This window comes from Rosa rugosa, chromosome 2, assembly GCF_958449725.1.
Source record: "Rosa rugosa chromosome 2, drRosRugo1.1, whole genome shotgun sequence".
Classification (NCBI taxonomy): domain Eukaryota; kingdom Viridiplantae; phylum Streptophyta; class Magnoliopsida; order Rosales; family Rosaceae; genus Rosa; species Rosa rugosa.
Window position 1 is genome coordinate 67,631,947 of NC_084821.1, and position 16,625 is coordinate 67,648,571.

General features: G+C 38.6%; 2 protein-coding genes and 1 long non-coding RNA gene across 3 annotated transcripts; 1 reads left to right on the forward strand and 2 right to left on the reverse strand.

Moving 5' to 3' along the window:
* The first annotated feature begins 3,597 nt into the window (after positions 1-3,597).
* Positions 3,598-4,827, forward strand: LOC133733291 (uncharacterized). Its single transcript, XR_009857602.1, has 2 exons — positions 3,598-4,326; positions 4,537-4,827. It is a non-coding gene; the product is annotated as an uncharacterized LOC133733291 (long non-coding RNA).
* A 1,671-nt stretch (positions 4,828-6,498) lies between these two features.
* LOC133733292 (ethylene-responsive transcription factor 12) lies at positions 6,499-7,393 on the reverse strand. The gene has a single exon (XM_062160939.1). It carries the CDS (start codon positions 7,259-7,261, stop codon positions 6,773-6,775), a length of 489 nt encoding a protein of 162 aa, XP_062016923.1. The 5' UTR covers positions 7,262-7,393; the 3' UTR covers positions 6,499-6,772.
* A 1,473-nt stretch (positions 7,394-8,866) lies between these two features.
* LOC133729577 (receptor-like protein 4) lies at positions 8,867-14,446 on the reverse strand. Its single transcript, XM_062157125.1, has 9 exons — positions 14,191-14,446; positions 12,498-13,553; positions 11,910-12,057; positions 10,502-10,573; positions 10,276-10,347; positions 10,101-10,172; positions 9,931-10,008; positions 9,637-9,818; positions 8,867-9,470 (listed from the first exon to the last, which is right to left on the reverse strand). The coding sequence occupies exons 1-9, from the start codon at positions 14,267-14,269 to the stop codon at positions 9,346-9,348; spliced, it is 1,884 nt and encodes a 627-aa protein (XP_062013109.1). The 5' UTR covers positions 14,270-14,446; the 3' UTR covers positions 8,867-9,345.
* Between the last annotated feature and the right edge of the window lie 2,179 nt (positions 14,447-16,625).

Consider the following 16,625-nt stretch of genomic DNA (forward strand, 5'->3'; position numbering starts at 1 on the left):
TCCTTGGCCGAGAAAATGAAGGAAACCAGAAACCAGAAACCTTCATAATCACAGCTCATGATTAAAAGGTCTGGAGTAGTCCTTGGCGTCAAGCACAAAGCCTACTGCCCCTCAAAGTGAAAATGAAGAGAGCTTGAGGAAGAAGAAGAAATTTAGTGAAAGGACGAGAATACCCCTCAAAGTTTGACAGTTGACTAACTCCGTAACGGCCAACAGTGTTTTAGGTACTAAAGTTGGGTCGGGCTTCATATTTGATGTACCAAAGTTTATGTTTTGGAAATTTATGTACTGAAATTCGTAGTGGGCCTTACTTCGGGTACTATTGATGATTTTTTCCCAATTAACAAATTCTATTATATTTTGAAATATTAAAATCATTATATTAATCGTTGCTTATTTTGCATCATAATTATTGAACTCATCACGTTTCCGACATATCAACACTCTAGAACACGGTAAAACAGCCCGATAGAGACAGAAACAGAATGATATCTAATTTGTAAAAGTAAATTCCAAAAGTGTGATCCACAACCGCAATTGCTTTGCTCTTTTGGTCTTCGGGTTTAAGAGTGTTGACTAAGAAGGTTGTGGAGCCCAACTCGCTGCACAAAAAGAGAGTCAAAATAAGCACACGGCCATGCGGGGCCTCTCTGCACTCTGCAGCGTCCTGCTCCGCTCCACGTGATGCACACGATACCATTTTTTTTGTTTGTTTGTTTTATTCGGACAAAATTTAATTAATTATTGCACGAATTCTTTATATTTTCACTTCTTTCTTCTTTCTTCTTCTCCATGCATGATGATGAGTCCCAGTCACTATCGTCATGATGGTTACCCATGCTATCATGTCATTTGCTCATCACGACCTCCTGTGAACGATCCACAATGTACTACTCCATAACATGAAGCTTCAAGATAATTATCTTATGCTAATGTGCTTTATATTAGAAAAAAAAAATTTCACCCCAATAAGTGCAAGTTCACTCGTTGGGTCACCTACTATTCACTACTTTTTAGTATATATTTTCATTCTCTGGGTCACGAAATACACTAATGGTGAAATTAACACTAAAAAGTAGTGAATAGTGGCTGACCTGGTGACCCAACGGGTGAACTTGCTCTAATGATATAGTGTAAAAAATCCACAATGTACTACAACTTATCTCAAATTTTGAAAAAATATTAATTTTTAATTAAAAAAATTAAATATTAAAAAGTAGCTCACCTCAAATTTCTAAACTTAGCTCATATATTATTTATTTTCTTTTTTTGGTCATATATATGTTATTTCTTTGATTGAAGTATTTCATTTATTTTTCTATTATGCTCTAAGAGGCATGGTCACATAAAGAACTTGCTTTCTTGGTAAATTAGGTCAAATGGCTGAGAAATATGATACATATTCAATTAATAATTAAAGATTTTCGTTTCTATTCAAGAGCGCAGGGTACAATTTGAGTATATATGTTTTGTCTTAGACTTTTGTTATCGAATTTCTATCAAACGTTATAATATTTTTTTTTAATCAGTTAGCTATTTGATTATTTGATATATATTTAGTATATGATGCGGTTTAAAACATGTAACTTGTAAAACTGAAAAAAAAAAAAAAAAAAGCATTAATCCTTATTATTAAATTTTTTTTTTTAATCCACTTCATTCTAAAATCTTAACTCCGCCATTAAATAATAGTAATATCTATAAATTTTGAAGAAGCCAATAATAAAGGAATAACTCCTTCCAAAAAAAAAAGAAAAAAATTCATTTCTAAGAAAGAAACCTGCTGCTCCGTTATTGTCATTTCTAAAGTAGCCATAAAAAATTATCTGCAAATACGTTGTTATCAACTATTTTCATGACAATATTAATTGCATGCATGAGTCACAGAGTGGAACTGAGATTGAATAATCGCGAAGACTCTCTCCACGAGAGAGAGAGACTGAGAGAGTACACAAAAGATAATGAAGAAAAAGGGAGGGAGCTAGCCCCGAGCAAAACGGCGTCGCGGACAAAACAGAGGACCGCCGGCGCCGTCACCAAACAGAGTTATGGTACAAAACAAAAGCATCCGTTCATATTAAAGAACAAACATTTTTAGTTTAAGATTTCTAGATCAACTAACAATTTAATTACCAGTTACTAAATATTATTAACTACGTGACCCTGGCGGGAAAGCGACGGCGGTGACGACGTTTCTTGTGGGTTCCGACTGCCGACAGATTTGCTCGGGGGCGGGACCCGCCGTTTTCCAGCGAAGGCCAGCCTGCGCCCCGCTGACACGTTGACGGAGGCGGGTGGGGCCAGGTCATCGGATACGAATATAATATGGGAAATATTAAAGGGAGTGGTGGGGGTTTGGGGCACGGAAAAGGAGAGGGGCGGGGCCCGGAGGAGAGAGGGGTGGTTTGAATTGACGGCCGAACTGCGGTGGCAGAGAGAGCAGTGGTGCTGACGATGATGACGACGGAGTTTGGTGAGTGAGTCTAAGTCTGAGTCTGACACTGACATAGCGTGTATTAGTCTCCTTTCTCTCTTATCTATTCACTGCCCCTATACAGAGACACAGTAGTATTCAAGGGTTTTTTTTTTCTTTCTATTTTTTTTTTTGTCTAAGTACGAAATAATTACCGTAATGTATCCATCCAAAGAAAATAATTGACACACTCAATGAAATCACATTCGCAAATAAATTGTATCATTTAATACTATTTGGTGTAAGACATAAGTTTCATTTTCATAAGTGAGAGGTCGTAAGTTTGATTTTCAAACGAGACTAGTGGTAATTCTTAGTTGTTGATGATCGTGAGTTTGACAACCTGACGCCGGTTACTTTCTCAGGGCTTTGCAAGAGGTCAAATTTATAAGGAAGCGAAGGTCCCCCTTACTCCCTATTCTCGATCTCATATAAGACTAGTTATAATTTTTAGTTGTTAATGTAATAATATATTGAAATCATATTCCTGATGAGCATGTATTCTGACAAGTAGAAAAACTTGTAACTCTCAAAAATTGAAAACAAGTTACAAATATTTAGTAGTCATTCAAAGAAGAAACTTGGATCATTTTCAACTTAAGATTCAACTTAAAAATTAAACCAGCATCAAGTTTAGGGCATATTGCTGTTTTGAGATATTTTTTTGTTGGGTACAGCTATTGCCACCCTACTAAATGCTTAGTTCACCATACGTTTTGCTTTTGACCCTTAAAATTTCAATTCTGTCCTTAAAAGTTAGAAAAACTGATTTTTTCTTTTTCTTTTAACCTAAAAATATAAAAAGAAGAATAACTAAAGAGATAAATTTAAAAATAAATAAAAACAAATCATCATCGATATATTGCACGCAGACCTCCATCCTTCTCAAATGATCATATGCTTTCCTCGATCTCTTCTTTCTTTATTTCTTATATATATATGAAAGACTACGTTAGAAGCCATAGATCCTAAGGATAAAAATAACAAAAAACAAAACAAAAATATGCAGAACAATCCCACTGTGCACTGTATGACCACTTCATTAAAGATTGAAGCAATTCTCAACTATCTTAGTTCCTTTCTTTCTCTATTTCTTGTACACACTTAATTGAGATGTACAAGAGACTAAGTCAAGGCCCTCTCAGTATCTGGTGGAAAGAAATTCAAATTTAATTCGAGAGATACAAAGTATTTATGCAGTTGTGGTTGCATAGATCTTAATTTTATTTTATCTTTTCTAAAAAAAAATTAATTTTGGGGTTAGTATTGGAATATTTTGTTTAATTTTTTTTCTGTAGGGTGAACTAAGCATTTGGTAAGGTGACAATAACAGCACTATTTTTTATTTTTCTCTTTTTGCAGGAGGTTATCAAAATGTTCACATTAGAATTTGATTCTACTTGCAATCTCATTGTAATTTCATGCATGGTACTTCTTTTCTTCTTCAAATGATGTGATGAGCATGAGAGAGATTTTTTCTCTCTCTGAAACCCCTCCGTGCCTTGAGAGTCAGTGGCATTACCCACCCTTTATGGGTGCTTGCCTGAGCTATGTCTCAGCTTCCATGAGCTATGTCTCAGATCTGAGGCTTTTGCCTTTTGCTTCATCTATTTTTTTCTCCTCCGGTCTCCTTCCCTTCTCCTTCCATCTTGCCCCATTTTTCTGTCTGTATCTTAGCCCCAAATTTTCTCTAACTCATTCCTCACCACCCATCACCTTCTTGTACCCACCATCTCTCATCTCCAGATCTTGTTGCCTAGATTTTTTCTTTTCCTTTTCAAATCGGTACTATGGCTTGGTTCTTGCAGTGACTCCTCTCAAACGCGATTTCTCGCGTCTCACTCGGAAGATAGGTAGAGCTTTGGCTCGGGTGCATGCACCACCTCCTTCTATGTTCTATTATCGGGGTCTATTGGCTCCATGTGTTCTGGGCTTCGTGTTTGCCCAGATTTGTTCTCTGAGTTGTGGCTGTAAATCTCATGTTATGGTGCAGATTTCTACTGTGGGGATGATGATGAATCTGTGTTTGGATCTTCTATTTTCTTATTTTTTTCCATTTTCAGGGTTATTTTGATCGGGCTTTGGTGTAGGGGTCTCTCTTCAAACTGCAATTTTGGAGTCCCATGTATGGATTCAGCTACGATGGCCATGGTGGACGTTGGTGGTGCTAGATCTGTGGCGGATGAAGACAAGGAGAAGTTTAGAATTAGGGTTTTCTTTTGTTTGTTGTTTTCTGTTGGGCCTTCTACTGTTTGTTTGGGCTCCGACTTTTGTGTATTTATTTATCTTTTCGGCCTTTTTATTAGGTTTTGTATCGTTTATTTTAGAATGCCTACTAAATCAAGATTTATTGAGATTGAGTCATGTACTTTTTCAGGTCAGCCTAATAAGTACATCAACCAGTCACAACCAATCTCTGTTTACTAGGCATTTTATTGTAAGTTTTTCCTTCTAAATGAAAGTTTATTTCACCGACCAAAAAAAAAAATGATGTGATGAGCAAGTAAAGATAAAGGTGTGTATACATGAAAAAGACACAACATGTAAAATGGGACATTATGGTTGGTGGGTACCATTGGAGAAAAATAGGAGAGCCTATTATGATATGTTTTCTGCGTCCAAAACCGCCGCCCTAAAAGGCCCCAAAAGCCTACTGGCAAAAGAAAAACATTGACCACATAAACGAGATACCTCCATTTTTATACCGTCTCCGTCTCCATCTCATCCACTTTCTTCTCCCTTTTTGAATGAATATAAAAATTCCAGCATTATTATTCTAATGCAGATTAGATTTTTGTAATCAGATTGCAAATCTCATGTTTGATTTTATAAACAAGCCAGCTGCTACTACTGCCTCAGATATAGACACCTACACCCATTTCATTGATGCATATATTTTTGGCTGTATCACACAAACTACACAAAAGAGCATTACTTTGAACGATGAGATTACACAAGGACTCCTCCACCGTCGTTTTATAGATTTATAATTTTGGGTCCAATAATCCAACACAAGTTCTAGAAGTGTTTGTTCTTTATTGTAATTTTTGTTGCGTTTTGTATTAAATTTAAAATAGAGACGGATAATCATAAAGAAAAATAATAACTACAGCGAACTATAACAATTACAATAATTTACATTAACAACTGTGAGTTGTTGAATGAAACGTACCATAACAACATAAGAGACCATAATCAAATCATAGTTATAGTTTTTCGACCCTAATGTCTCACCAACCCTAAACCTTCTTCTGTAAACCGCCTAAATCACTAGGTTCGGACATGTTTTAACACAACGATTTAGACAACGACTATTAGTAGTTGATTGTAACAAGGTTTGCAACTTAAGACGTAATGATAAAAAATTAAATTATATTATACCATGTGTTTTTAACCCTAATGTCTCACCAACCCCAACCCTAACCCTAACCCTAACCATCCTTAGGTAACCATCAAAATCACTAACGGTGGCCATGTTTAAACTTTGTCTCAATCTCCTTGGTTTGATATCATTGACATGAAGAAGATGAAGATTCACCCCACACATCATAAGCCAAAGAACAAAACTACAAATATGTCACTTCCTCACTCACACTCCTCAATAGGCAACACCACCTTGAAATAGATTGCTCATCAACTATGAAATAGCTGTGTGCGAAAGGGACAGCAGATTCCGATAGGTTCATGGTAAAGAGGCAAGAGACAGTGACACCCCATCAAAAGCCGGCAGCCCACACAAACCACGCGTTCATACATACTTTCCGTCCGGTCCGACCCGTACCACCGGCCGGTGACTCCGGTCCGCCCAGACCCCCAAAAGTGAGTGGATTAGTCAAAAACGTTAGTCACTGAATTAAGGACACGACTCCACAGCCGTGTTATGTCGGGACAGACATGGACGGACACTTTAAATTTGCCGCAATCACACGCGCTTCAAGCCGAGAGTGGGTCTCTCGAATTCTCAGCGTTCAGCCTGGAAAAACCATGGGCTAGCTGCTCAAACAGATAAAAGAGCTAGCTTCCTGGAAAATATAAACTCCCCAGATTGTTTCATAAAACTGGAAATTCACATATACAAAAGCTAAGCTAGCTAAACCGGGTCCGTCGTTGTTACATTACATTACAGTGGTGATTACATTACACTACCTCTCTCTCAACTTCTCGATCTTCAAACACGTACGGCGAAGATGAAGGAACAGATAAAACTCGGAAAAAAAAAAAAAGAAAAAAAAAAAAAAAACGGAATGACGCCATGGATGACTAACAGGCTAAATAACACCGGCATAGTAGTTTGGTCATTTACAGCCACAACGGAGGAGGCTCGTTGAGATCAATGGGCAAGCCACGTCGGACGAACCCCAGATACGACGCCGTGCTGGACCCTTCCTGGACCAAGCTACTCCCCACAACCGGAGGCCGGGGGCCTCTGGACACCACAAACGACGTCGACCCCGCCGCCTCCTCGCTCTTCACGACGTCGTTCAATACGCCGGTGTGGAGGAACTCCACGAGACGGCCGGAGTGGGAGGCCCACTGGGCGGAGGAGACGTTGAGGTCGAGGGAGAGATCTCCTCTGGTCAACGGCGCCGGGAAGTTGGTCTTGGCCTTGTTGCCGCGGAGGGACCTGGCGGCGCCGTCGTAGGCGAGAGCTGCCTCCTCCGGCGTGTCGAATGTGCCGAGCCAGACTCTAGTCTTCTTCCACGGGTCTCTGATCTCGGCGGCGTAGCGACCCCAAGGCCTCTTCCTCACGCCTCTGTAGTGAGGCTGGCCGGAACCGGAGCCAGCCATGGAAACCAAACCAAAAAGACTGAGTAGTTTCAGAAAAAGAGAGAGAGAGACGGAGATTTGTGTGAGAGAGACGAAAGGGTCCCACTAGAGCACACTCCAGACACCCGTAATCGTCGGCTGGGCAGTTACTTATATATAGAGGAGCCCGCGGTTCACCGTTGGATCTGCCCAGGTGCGAGCGGACGGTGGCGGTTGCGCACGTGAGGATGGTGTGGGAGAGGTGGGGCCTACGGGTTGGGGGGAGGGAGGGAAAACGAAAAGAGCCGCCGTCTGAGTTAGACGTGTGGGTTTTTAATGTGACTAGTCGGAGGGGGAGGTGACGTAAGCCCTATAGAGCTTTGTAGTTTGTACGGCTCAGCGGCGCCTGCCAATTTAATTTAAGTGGTCCCACGTGGAGGGTAGAGAGGTGGTGTCATAGAAGGAGGAGACAAGAGCGAGGGAGCTGGGTTTTTGGTGGGCTTTGGGGTCAAATAAATCAATGGCGTGTTTGACTCGGTTGGGGTGAGTGTGACCACAGGTAATAATTACACCCACAGAGAGACTGAGAGAGAGAGAGGTAATTGGGTAAAGGGAGGCTCTGGGTTTCTGATCATGGAGATCAAATTGTACAGAGGGTGGGTGGTCATGGGGAAGAGGACTAAAAGGGTAAGGATGCTCATCCTTGCGTAAGCAAGCTCACGGGTACCTGACAGAGATTTTATTTACTGCCCCAAAACAAAACAATTTTACTTTCATTATCATAATTATTTTTAAACTTATGTTTTTGGTAAATTGGTTTTTACAATCACCTATTCTAATATTTGAAGGCAATTAGAGCAATGGAGTGTATACTGAAATTGATTCAAAGTACTTTGCACCGACAAGAATGGACGGCTCGATAAAATTAAGTTTATTTTTTGGTTATTTTGATGAAAATTTGATCACAAATATCAAGAACTGAGATTGCATTTAGATGTTGGGTTGCTTGCACTGGAGATGAATAGAAAAATTTTCGCAAAAAATAAATTGCAGGAGTTTATTTAGCCACTAGATATTATAGGTAACTAGGTAAGTTAACAATGTACTAGTAGTTATTCTAAAAAAAAAAACAATGTACTAGTAGTCCTGCTGTGAAGAACCGGATTTCTTCAGAGCAGAAGGAGATAAGATCCGGCCAAAACCCTAAAAAGGATAAAGTCACTCATTTTGGGGGTGAAAGCACAATGGACTATGGAGGAAGAGTTGCAGAGATATAGGAGTGTGGTTGAATATAAGCAGAGAGTAGTTGCAGTCTTTGAGCTAGCCTCCATAAGCTCTCTGCAAGCTGCAGATACTACAGACACTAGTTCACGTGAAGGCCATCTCTTTTTGGTCTCTGAATTTCATGTCATGCCAAGTCTGCGGTTGACGTTCTACATTTTTTGACCAAATTGGCTACCAAATTAAGTACTGGAGTATTTTACCACTAACACTGTAAATTTCATTTCCATTTTCCCCTAAGCGCCTTGGAACAAATGGGCAACATGTACCATATCTCAAATAAATGGTTTTGTCTATATTAGTCTAGTCTCGGATTGCGACCTGGTTATTTCGGCCATGAAGAAAATCCTCAAACTCTAGTGGAGGTATCAGGTATGTGCGACATTTTCCCTGCAAACCGAATGATGTTACAAAGTGAAACGGGGCCCTTTGAAACAAACCCTTTCGTTGACCTAACAGAGCCACGACAATGTAGACTAAGAATTAACAGTCCGGAATTCAATATGGAAATATTGGGAGGAAGTAACATTTTGATCTTTATATGCATCACTTCCTCCACGTATAAGAGTGTAACAAACTTTACCAAAACTGAAAAGGAGAAAGAATTGGAGCAATGTACAACATATGGCACCCAATGAGGGATCTGATCTTCTGTAAGTGTTTCTACTGGATCCTCTAGGCGTTACTTACATATCAGGGTCGCGAGAAACTGTACTGATGTAAGCATGCAAGTCCACATATCGAATGGTCGGGGATTCATGTCGTGGATCAAACTCAGTCCGGGCATCCAAGCAATAGCAGAATTCGACCAGATTAGGCATAGGGTGAGGTGAAGGTTTCTCGGATCATGAAAGCAAGATAGGTCCATTCTCAGCTGCTGTCCGCGATTGGCCATGATGATTATGGTGCCTGGACAGCTGGATGTTCTGGGATAAATTGGTCCTTTTCTTTGCATATGGAGCTTCTCTTGCTGCAAACAACAGTGTAAATCATAATTTGCAAGGTATAATGTATAATAATGCCAACCAACAGTTTTCCGTATTGTAAGGTATTGAATAAAGTTCACTTTTCAGTTCTTATTAGCACTATCTTCTGCAGTTACATATTCCTTGATCAACCAATATAAATATGCTTACCGGCCATTTGCTGAATTCGCAGTATATTCTGCCTCCTTTTCCAACAGCATACTGAACATGTAACGATAAGAAGGAAAAACCCCAAGACACCAAATGCAAGTCCAATTTTTGCACCGACGGTGAGGTGTGGCCCACATGTACGCAATCCAGGCATACCACAGAGGCCATGGTTGTCAGTGAAGCTGGAAGCAAACCCCAAGACAAGTATTAAGCTCAGATTTAGTTTCTCATATATAAATATGTTCATGCATGCAAAAGCCTATAATTTTAGATTAATTAATACTGATTCCATACTTGAAGCTAGCTCTGTGCAAAAGCCTTCCTCCCAGAGCAGCTGGAACCCTTCCGGACAAAGAGTTGCTATTAAGATATCTGCACCATAACAATTAGAAGTTAGTGTCTTCATACTATACATTTACATTTAACTACTTAGGTTTAAAAAGAAGCATGACAAAATATCCCACAGTCTTTTTAACGAGGTCAACTGTCCGAGTGTTTCAGGGATTGATCCATTGAAGGAATTGTATGAGAGGTCCCTGCCAAACAAGTATGTGATTTCAATAATTACAGGGATACATAAAGAATAAGCAAATAGAACACTCAACTCTGTATGAAAAGATATTAATATATAGTACTTACAAAACTTCCAAACTTGGTATTGCTCCAAGCGAGGTTGGAATGGCTCCATGTATTTTATTTCCACTAAGATTTCTGTAGTGCATAAAATAGTGAGAATGCAGTAACAAATCATGGTATTGTACCAACCTACACACTATCATTTCATGCAAGTATGCAATGAGCTCATATGCTGAATTTATTCATGAGTTCATATGATTCAAAACTAAGTCTTGAAAGAGAAACTCACAAGCTCTGTAGATGACGCAATTTTGAAATGTCATCCCGCAAAAATCCCTTTAAACCTTGGTTGTCAAGACCCCTGAACAATCACAACAGTTACCATGAATGTTCACAAATGTCTTGGAGCTTTCTTTATGCAAAGATAATTATCCATCACAGTGGAAATGCATTTCCATTCCATTCACTCACTCATGCGTGCATGTATTAATAAAAAAAAGTTGGAAGACTATATTCAGGTACCCAGACTAGAAGATCTTCACCCACACCAAGGTAACAATTGCTAGTTCTCTCAAACTAACTCTAGCGCAATAACTAATCTGATAAAATTAAACAGAGAGCTCTACAAGGTGGTAAGCCTTTAGAGTGAGCACATTTAGAGTTAAGTTACATGTAAAGCCTCATTTAGAGTTAAGTTACATGTAAAGCCTCACAAATGCCTTCAAAGAAGAGGCAAACTAAGAAAATTCAAAGTGGGACAAATTCAACGACTGTAACAGGCACATTCAGAATGATAAAGATCAAACATGATGGACAAGTAAAGTTGAAACAAGAAAGAAGCGAAAATATCAAACTCTCTATGGACAGGTAATATTACTTTTAAGTGGCACAAGTTATGCAAGCCCTGTGAAATTATAAACTGGATAAATATTTCAAGTGAATTGGGATTAGCAGCTAGTTTACTTCACTTAAGCTAAGAATCGTAGAAAGTTTACCAAAAGGTTGAGATAATAAGAGTGGCATGGAATGCCTCCATTTAGGCTAACACAATTACAAAGGGACGCAAATATAACAGATTAATATTAAACCAGGACCCTGCAAGAAAGATTTGATCTCAATTACCTAGAGCTACTACAGGACTTGAGGTGAGGGTCAAAAATTAATGTGAAGAGGTCAGAGGATGTCAGTACACAGTGGAAAAGTTGGGACTCTGATGCAGGATGTTAGATGTTCTTCGCATGTGCAGTGAATTCTTTTAGCAACAACACAAATAGGTGGTAAGTTGGCAAATACGAGACTGATGTGAACATAAGATTGCAAGGAATGCCTCTTGTTTATTCCTACTAAATAACCAAATAGGAGCAAAAGTAGTAACAAAACAAAAAATATTCTATATATTTAAATTCCTGGGTTAAACTTGATGTTCAGTCAGTTAACTTGATGTTTACAACTAATGCCTTCATGAAAGAGTTTCTTGAAAGAAAAAAGAACGAAAAAAAATAGAAGAATCAGAGAACAAAATTGGTACTAATTTTGACAATGTAATTTCTTTGACTGAGAAAATAAAGAGAGTAGTAATTGAAGCACATAAGCAATTTTGAAACAACTTGCAAAAACAAAATTTCAGAAAGATAGAACGAGAGGTAAGATCAAATAAGATAGATACAAAAACATGGGATACAAGATCAAGAACATACAGTCCGTCAATAACCCATTTGTTGCTATTTCTATCCAATTGGCAATCTGCTCCACTCCATGGGTGTTGCTGGGGAACACACGGATCACCATTCCACCCCAACCGAACAGGAAGCCCTAATGTAGTCTTCAATGTTTGTAAAGCCTTTACTGCATTTTTAATCGCAATAAGAAACAATTAACTTCAAGCAAGTTCTGTAGATATATATATATATATATATATTAATAACTGAAAAAGACAAAAGCAATATGTGAATGATGTCTTTAACAGAATATATGCCTTCTGTATTTTCTAATAGGTATGCAGAAAGATGCTCCGGAAAACAATAGAATAATGAAAAAAGAGGATTGTAATCGACAAGATCAAAGAGTGCATGCCTACCAGTTTGTCTAAGTATAATACTAAATTTTTGTTGATAAGACTTGATACAATAATAAATTCAGAACATAGTATATACAAGAAATAAATCACATACATGAAACATATGCAAAGTAAACTAAATGAGTGGAAGTAAATTATTCTTGCAAGATTCTAGGTGAGGGTTGAAACAAACTTAAACAGACAAAAACAATGAGGGGGTAATATATACCTTCATCTGGTAAAGTTTTCGACTCGGCGAATATACTTTCAAATATCTCAATTGCACAGATTATGGCATGATCACCTTTTGTAGGTTGCAAGGTTATTGTCAAACTCCTCCCATTAACGGGAACAGTTCTGTTAAGTACAAGAGCAGAATAACGGTCCCCACTCAGTTTGACAATATCCACCTCTTCAAATGCAATGTCACCATTTATAATAACGTCAAATACTCTCTGACCTACACCAGTGATCGCTGGATCTATCTCAGCAAAGTGTAACCAGATCGAGTAGTTTCTATTAGGATCAACGTCCATGGTATATTCTAAATCGGGCTGACTGTCGGAACTCACAATTGCTTTCTTATAAAGCCCTGCTGGATAAAAGTTTGGTGGTTTTGAAACCTGCTTAATGCTGGTTTCAGTGGATATTGCCATAGTACCACTCTGACCAAAGGTTTTAGTAGGTCTCCAAAACCTATCACCGCCCCACGGATCCCCACCGTAGTCAGCACCAAACTTTGGCTTTCCATCACCACAACTCAATCTTGACACTGTTCTAAGAATTATTCCTTGACCAGATTGTTGGCTGAAATGGTATGCTTGATCATCAATTTGAAGAATTTCCAGGGCAAGGATTGCTGGATCACCATGACCAGTGCTATGAAAGCAGATAGAAACAGAGCCATCAGTAAGAAACACTTGTGCTTCGGCAAAAACTTGATCATCCTGGTTGCTCCAACCAGATTTTAAAGAAGTAATCAGAGTACCCTCGACAGAAATATCAAATAAAGGCTCAAGGTCATCGCTTTTTGATTTAACCGATCCAAAGAAAATCCTCACTGAGTAGTGTCCTTGAGGAACTCTATTGATATGGTAACAATTTTCAGGACCTTCAGACAGCGGAAAATATCTCAGCGTATCAAGGTGAGGACTGACATAACCCGGGAGTGAAGCATTACTAGGAATTCCCCCTGTATATCCGAAATCCCTATACCACAGTGTATTGGTTGGCTCTGTATGAACATCATGACGAGCTCCACAGTTTATGCGCATCGCATAAGGCGCTGTACTCGAAACAGCATCAGAAGAGTTAGAACCAAAACACGAACCAAAAAAGAACAGCAAGATAAAGTAAACAATCAAGTAACGTTCACTAATCCTATACACATTTGCCATATGCATGATGATAACTGAATCCCAAATTTACTAAAGAACATGTAGCAAAGACCCAACCTAGTCTTAAATCTCAGTATGATCACCCTAACTTGGTAAAATTCTCACTTCCAGGCACAGAATCAGCTATTAATTTTGCATATTTTCCGAGTTAATTATCCAATAAACGACTTTAAAGCCTCTTCTGTGTTCCTAATTTGGAAGATTGAAAATGCAGATTCATTTCCTTTTCCTAAAGGAATACAAAACCAATTGACTTTCCTATAAACTAAAACAAACAAATCTTCCTTTACCAAAACAAGAGCAACTCGTTTCCATTCATTCCACAATCCATTTCCATTTCTACACAATATCACCGCCTAATTCACCGCAAGATCTCCGCCTTAACACACTAAAACTCACACTGAAAAACTCAATTATCCACCTAAATTCATCGCAATGCCAACTCCGAATCCAAAATCAAGAGCAATGAACTGAGAAATGAAAACGAAGAAATTAAAGAACCGGAAAGGTGTTAAAAGCACTCACCGCGCTTCGCCGAGGCCGGAGAGAAGACGGAGCAGAACACGAGAAGCCATTGAAGAAGATGAAGAATCGACCTCACCATTGCTTAAGCTGTAGTGCAACACAGGGTAGTACTACTAGTCACGCGGCCTTGGCTTTTCTTCTTTCTCCTCTATACTATATCCCATTCTCGTTCTCCACTCTCAGCTTTTTGCTTTGCTTTTGAGAGAGAGAGATTGGACGTGTGTGCCACTAGACGCTAATTACAGTGAGAGTCATATTTTCTTGGCTTTGTTGACTCGTGACGATGGGTGCGATATTATTGTGTGCCGAATTAGTATGAAGCTTCATGCAGGTTCACCGTCACGATGGGCCTTTTTGCATTCTTAAACGGTGCGATGGTTGTGTGGGGCCCCATTAGAGAGGTGAAACGGCGTCGTCACGTACAGCTAAAAGGCACGTGAGCACAGTAACGTGCTGTGGTGTGGAGTCGACGGAATATTTAAAAATTAGTGATTTGGCTTTACGTTAATGTCGTTTTTATGCTTCAATTAGTGCATTAATCAGTGATTTGCTGTCGTTTAACGACGGGATTTTAATGTTAATTGAGAGTGATTTGGACCGGTGTGGGGTCGGTTTGATCTGACGGATGAGGTTGGTCATCAGTTTCTGTGCAGACTTATGGAAATGTTGACTTTATTGAACGTTGACTGTCCTTTTGGGCGCGGATCGGTGCGCGATCATCGGAGGTGGCTTTTGTGAATAATAAGCGACGTAAAGAGCAATGAAAGACCCGATCCGACCCAGCTAACAAGTTATGGATCATAAAAAATGAATTTATGGGGAGCGGTTTGATAGGTAAATCACTAATGGGATAAGGACGTCTCCTTTTCTAAATTGCATGGACCAGTTTGAAGGCTAGGGAAACCTTATAATGATGTGAACGTGGAGTCCTTAAATTGAGTCCTTTTAGTATGAGTTTGATGACATTTTCTATTTCTAAGATATGAATGACATTTTGTACTTCTAAGAAATGAAATAGTTTCATGACATAGGTGACTCATATAAGAGTGTCACATGGTTCGAAATGTTAATAATTAGGACTCGGCGTAATCTAAATAGCGGGTACATGTTACGAGAAAAGTATCAATTTGTACATCATTTTAGATGTTGTTTTAGGTAATTCTAATTGAGTTTATTTCACTTTATTTTATCATTTTCACTTCTATCTAGCTTGAAGATGTTAATTATTATCGTACGACATTGCTTGAGTGACTTGTCTCTAATTATAACCAGATTTATTCATTTAATGACGAACAAGATTTTTAGAGAAAATACTTTTGGTTCTCATGCAACATGGCATTAGTTTTCGGGACTTCTGCTATAATTTGCCTAAAATTTTTACGAATACCATTTCACAAAAGTTATGATGTGCTATAGTAAGTAATTTTCTTCAGCTTTGTGTACTTCCAAAGAAAATTTGCAAGTTGCAAGAACTCTATTTCAACAGCAATTTTGGTTTCTAAATTTCACTTATAAGTTCAAGCCGAAGAGTAGAGAATCGAAACCTTTTACTTTTTTAAAATTCTCAACTTCAATATATATCCAAAAATTACTTTTCCTGACGACATGTAAGAATGGAAAATAAGGAAACCAAACATAGAAAAATATTAAGTTTTTCTTTATCAATATTTCAATTCAGCAAACCAAACGAGGCTCAAGAGCCTAATTACTACTCAAAGGAAAAGTAATAGCCTAATTAAATCTTACCACACTAGTTATGTTGGGCTCGCGTCAAGTTCACTGATGTTCTGTATTGTCTTGTTATTTTACTTGCAAAGTTCCAAATAAATTCATTATGACAATTTTTATTCCGATCCTAACAGCCCAATCGTTGTACCTAAATGTTTTTGTAAACTTCTAGGCTCGAAAGAGAAACCAGAAGAGCGAAGTGGTACAACATGGAAAGAGTTTGGATTAGAAAGTAGAATGCATTTCTTTTTGGGGAAAATCTTCAAATGGTACCTGAACTGTGGTCCAATGCACATTTTGGTACCTAAACTTTCAAAACTACCCTCGAACTATTGCTTCGTTTCTCCATATGGTACTTCTATCCAATCTGCCGTTAACTTTGCCTATTAATTAATTAATTAATTTTTTTGGGAGATAAATGTTATCCTATAAGAATGAGCCACGTAGGCAAAGTTAACGACAGATTGGATAGAAGTACCATATGGAGAAACGGAACAATAGTTCAAGTACCATCAGGGTAGTTTTGAAAGTTTAGGTACCAAAATGTGCATTAGACAATAGTCTAAGTACCATATGAGGATTCTTCCCTTTATTTTTACGGGAGTTATTTGAATTACAAATTGGACATCGTGTAATGTATAACAACACTAGGCTTGGCCCAGGTCGTAATGCAAGTGCTCTAAGGTTTTGGTCTTGGTCATACAACT

What these genes read in the sequence shown, in the direction of transcription:
- LOC133733292 (XM_062160939.1), bottom strand. Translation starts at nt 7,261, where the DNA reads ATGGCTGGCTCCGGTTCCGGCCAGCCTCACTACAGAGGCGTGAGGAAG.
- LOC133729577 (XM_062157125.1), bottom strand. Translation starts at nt 14,269, where the DNA reads ATGGTGAGGTCGATTCTTCATCTTCTTCAATGGCTTCTCGTGTTCTGC. An exon ending in ATACCAAGTTTGGAAGTTTT is followed by an intron (nt 10,173 to 10,275) that starts GTAAGTACTATA and finishes CTTGTTTGGCAG; the next exon opens with GGACCTCTCATACAATTCCT. An exon ending in GCGAATTCAGCAAATGGCCG is followed by an intron (nt 9,471 to 9,636) that starts GTAAGCATATTT and finishes TGTTGTTTGCAG; the next exon opens with CAAGAGAAGCTCCATATGCA.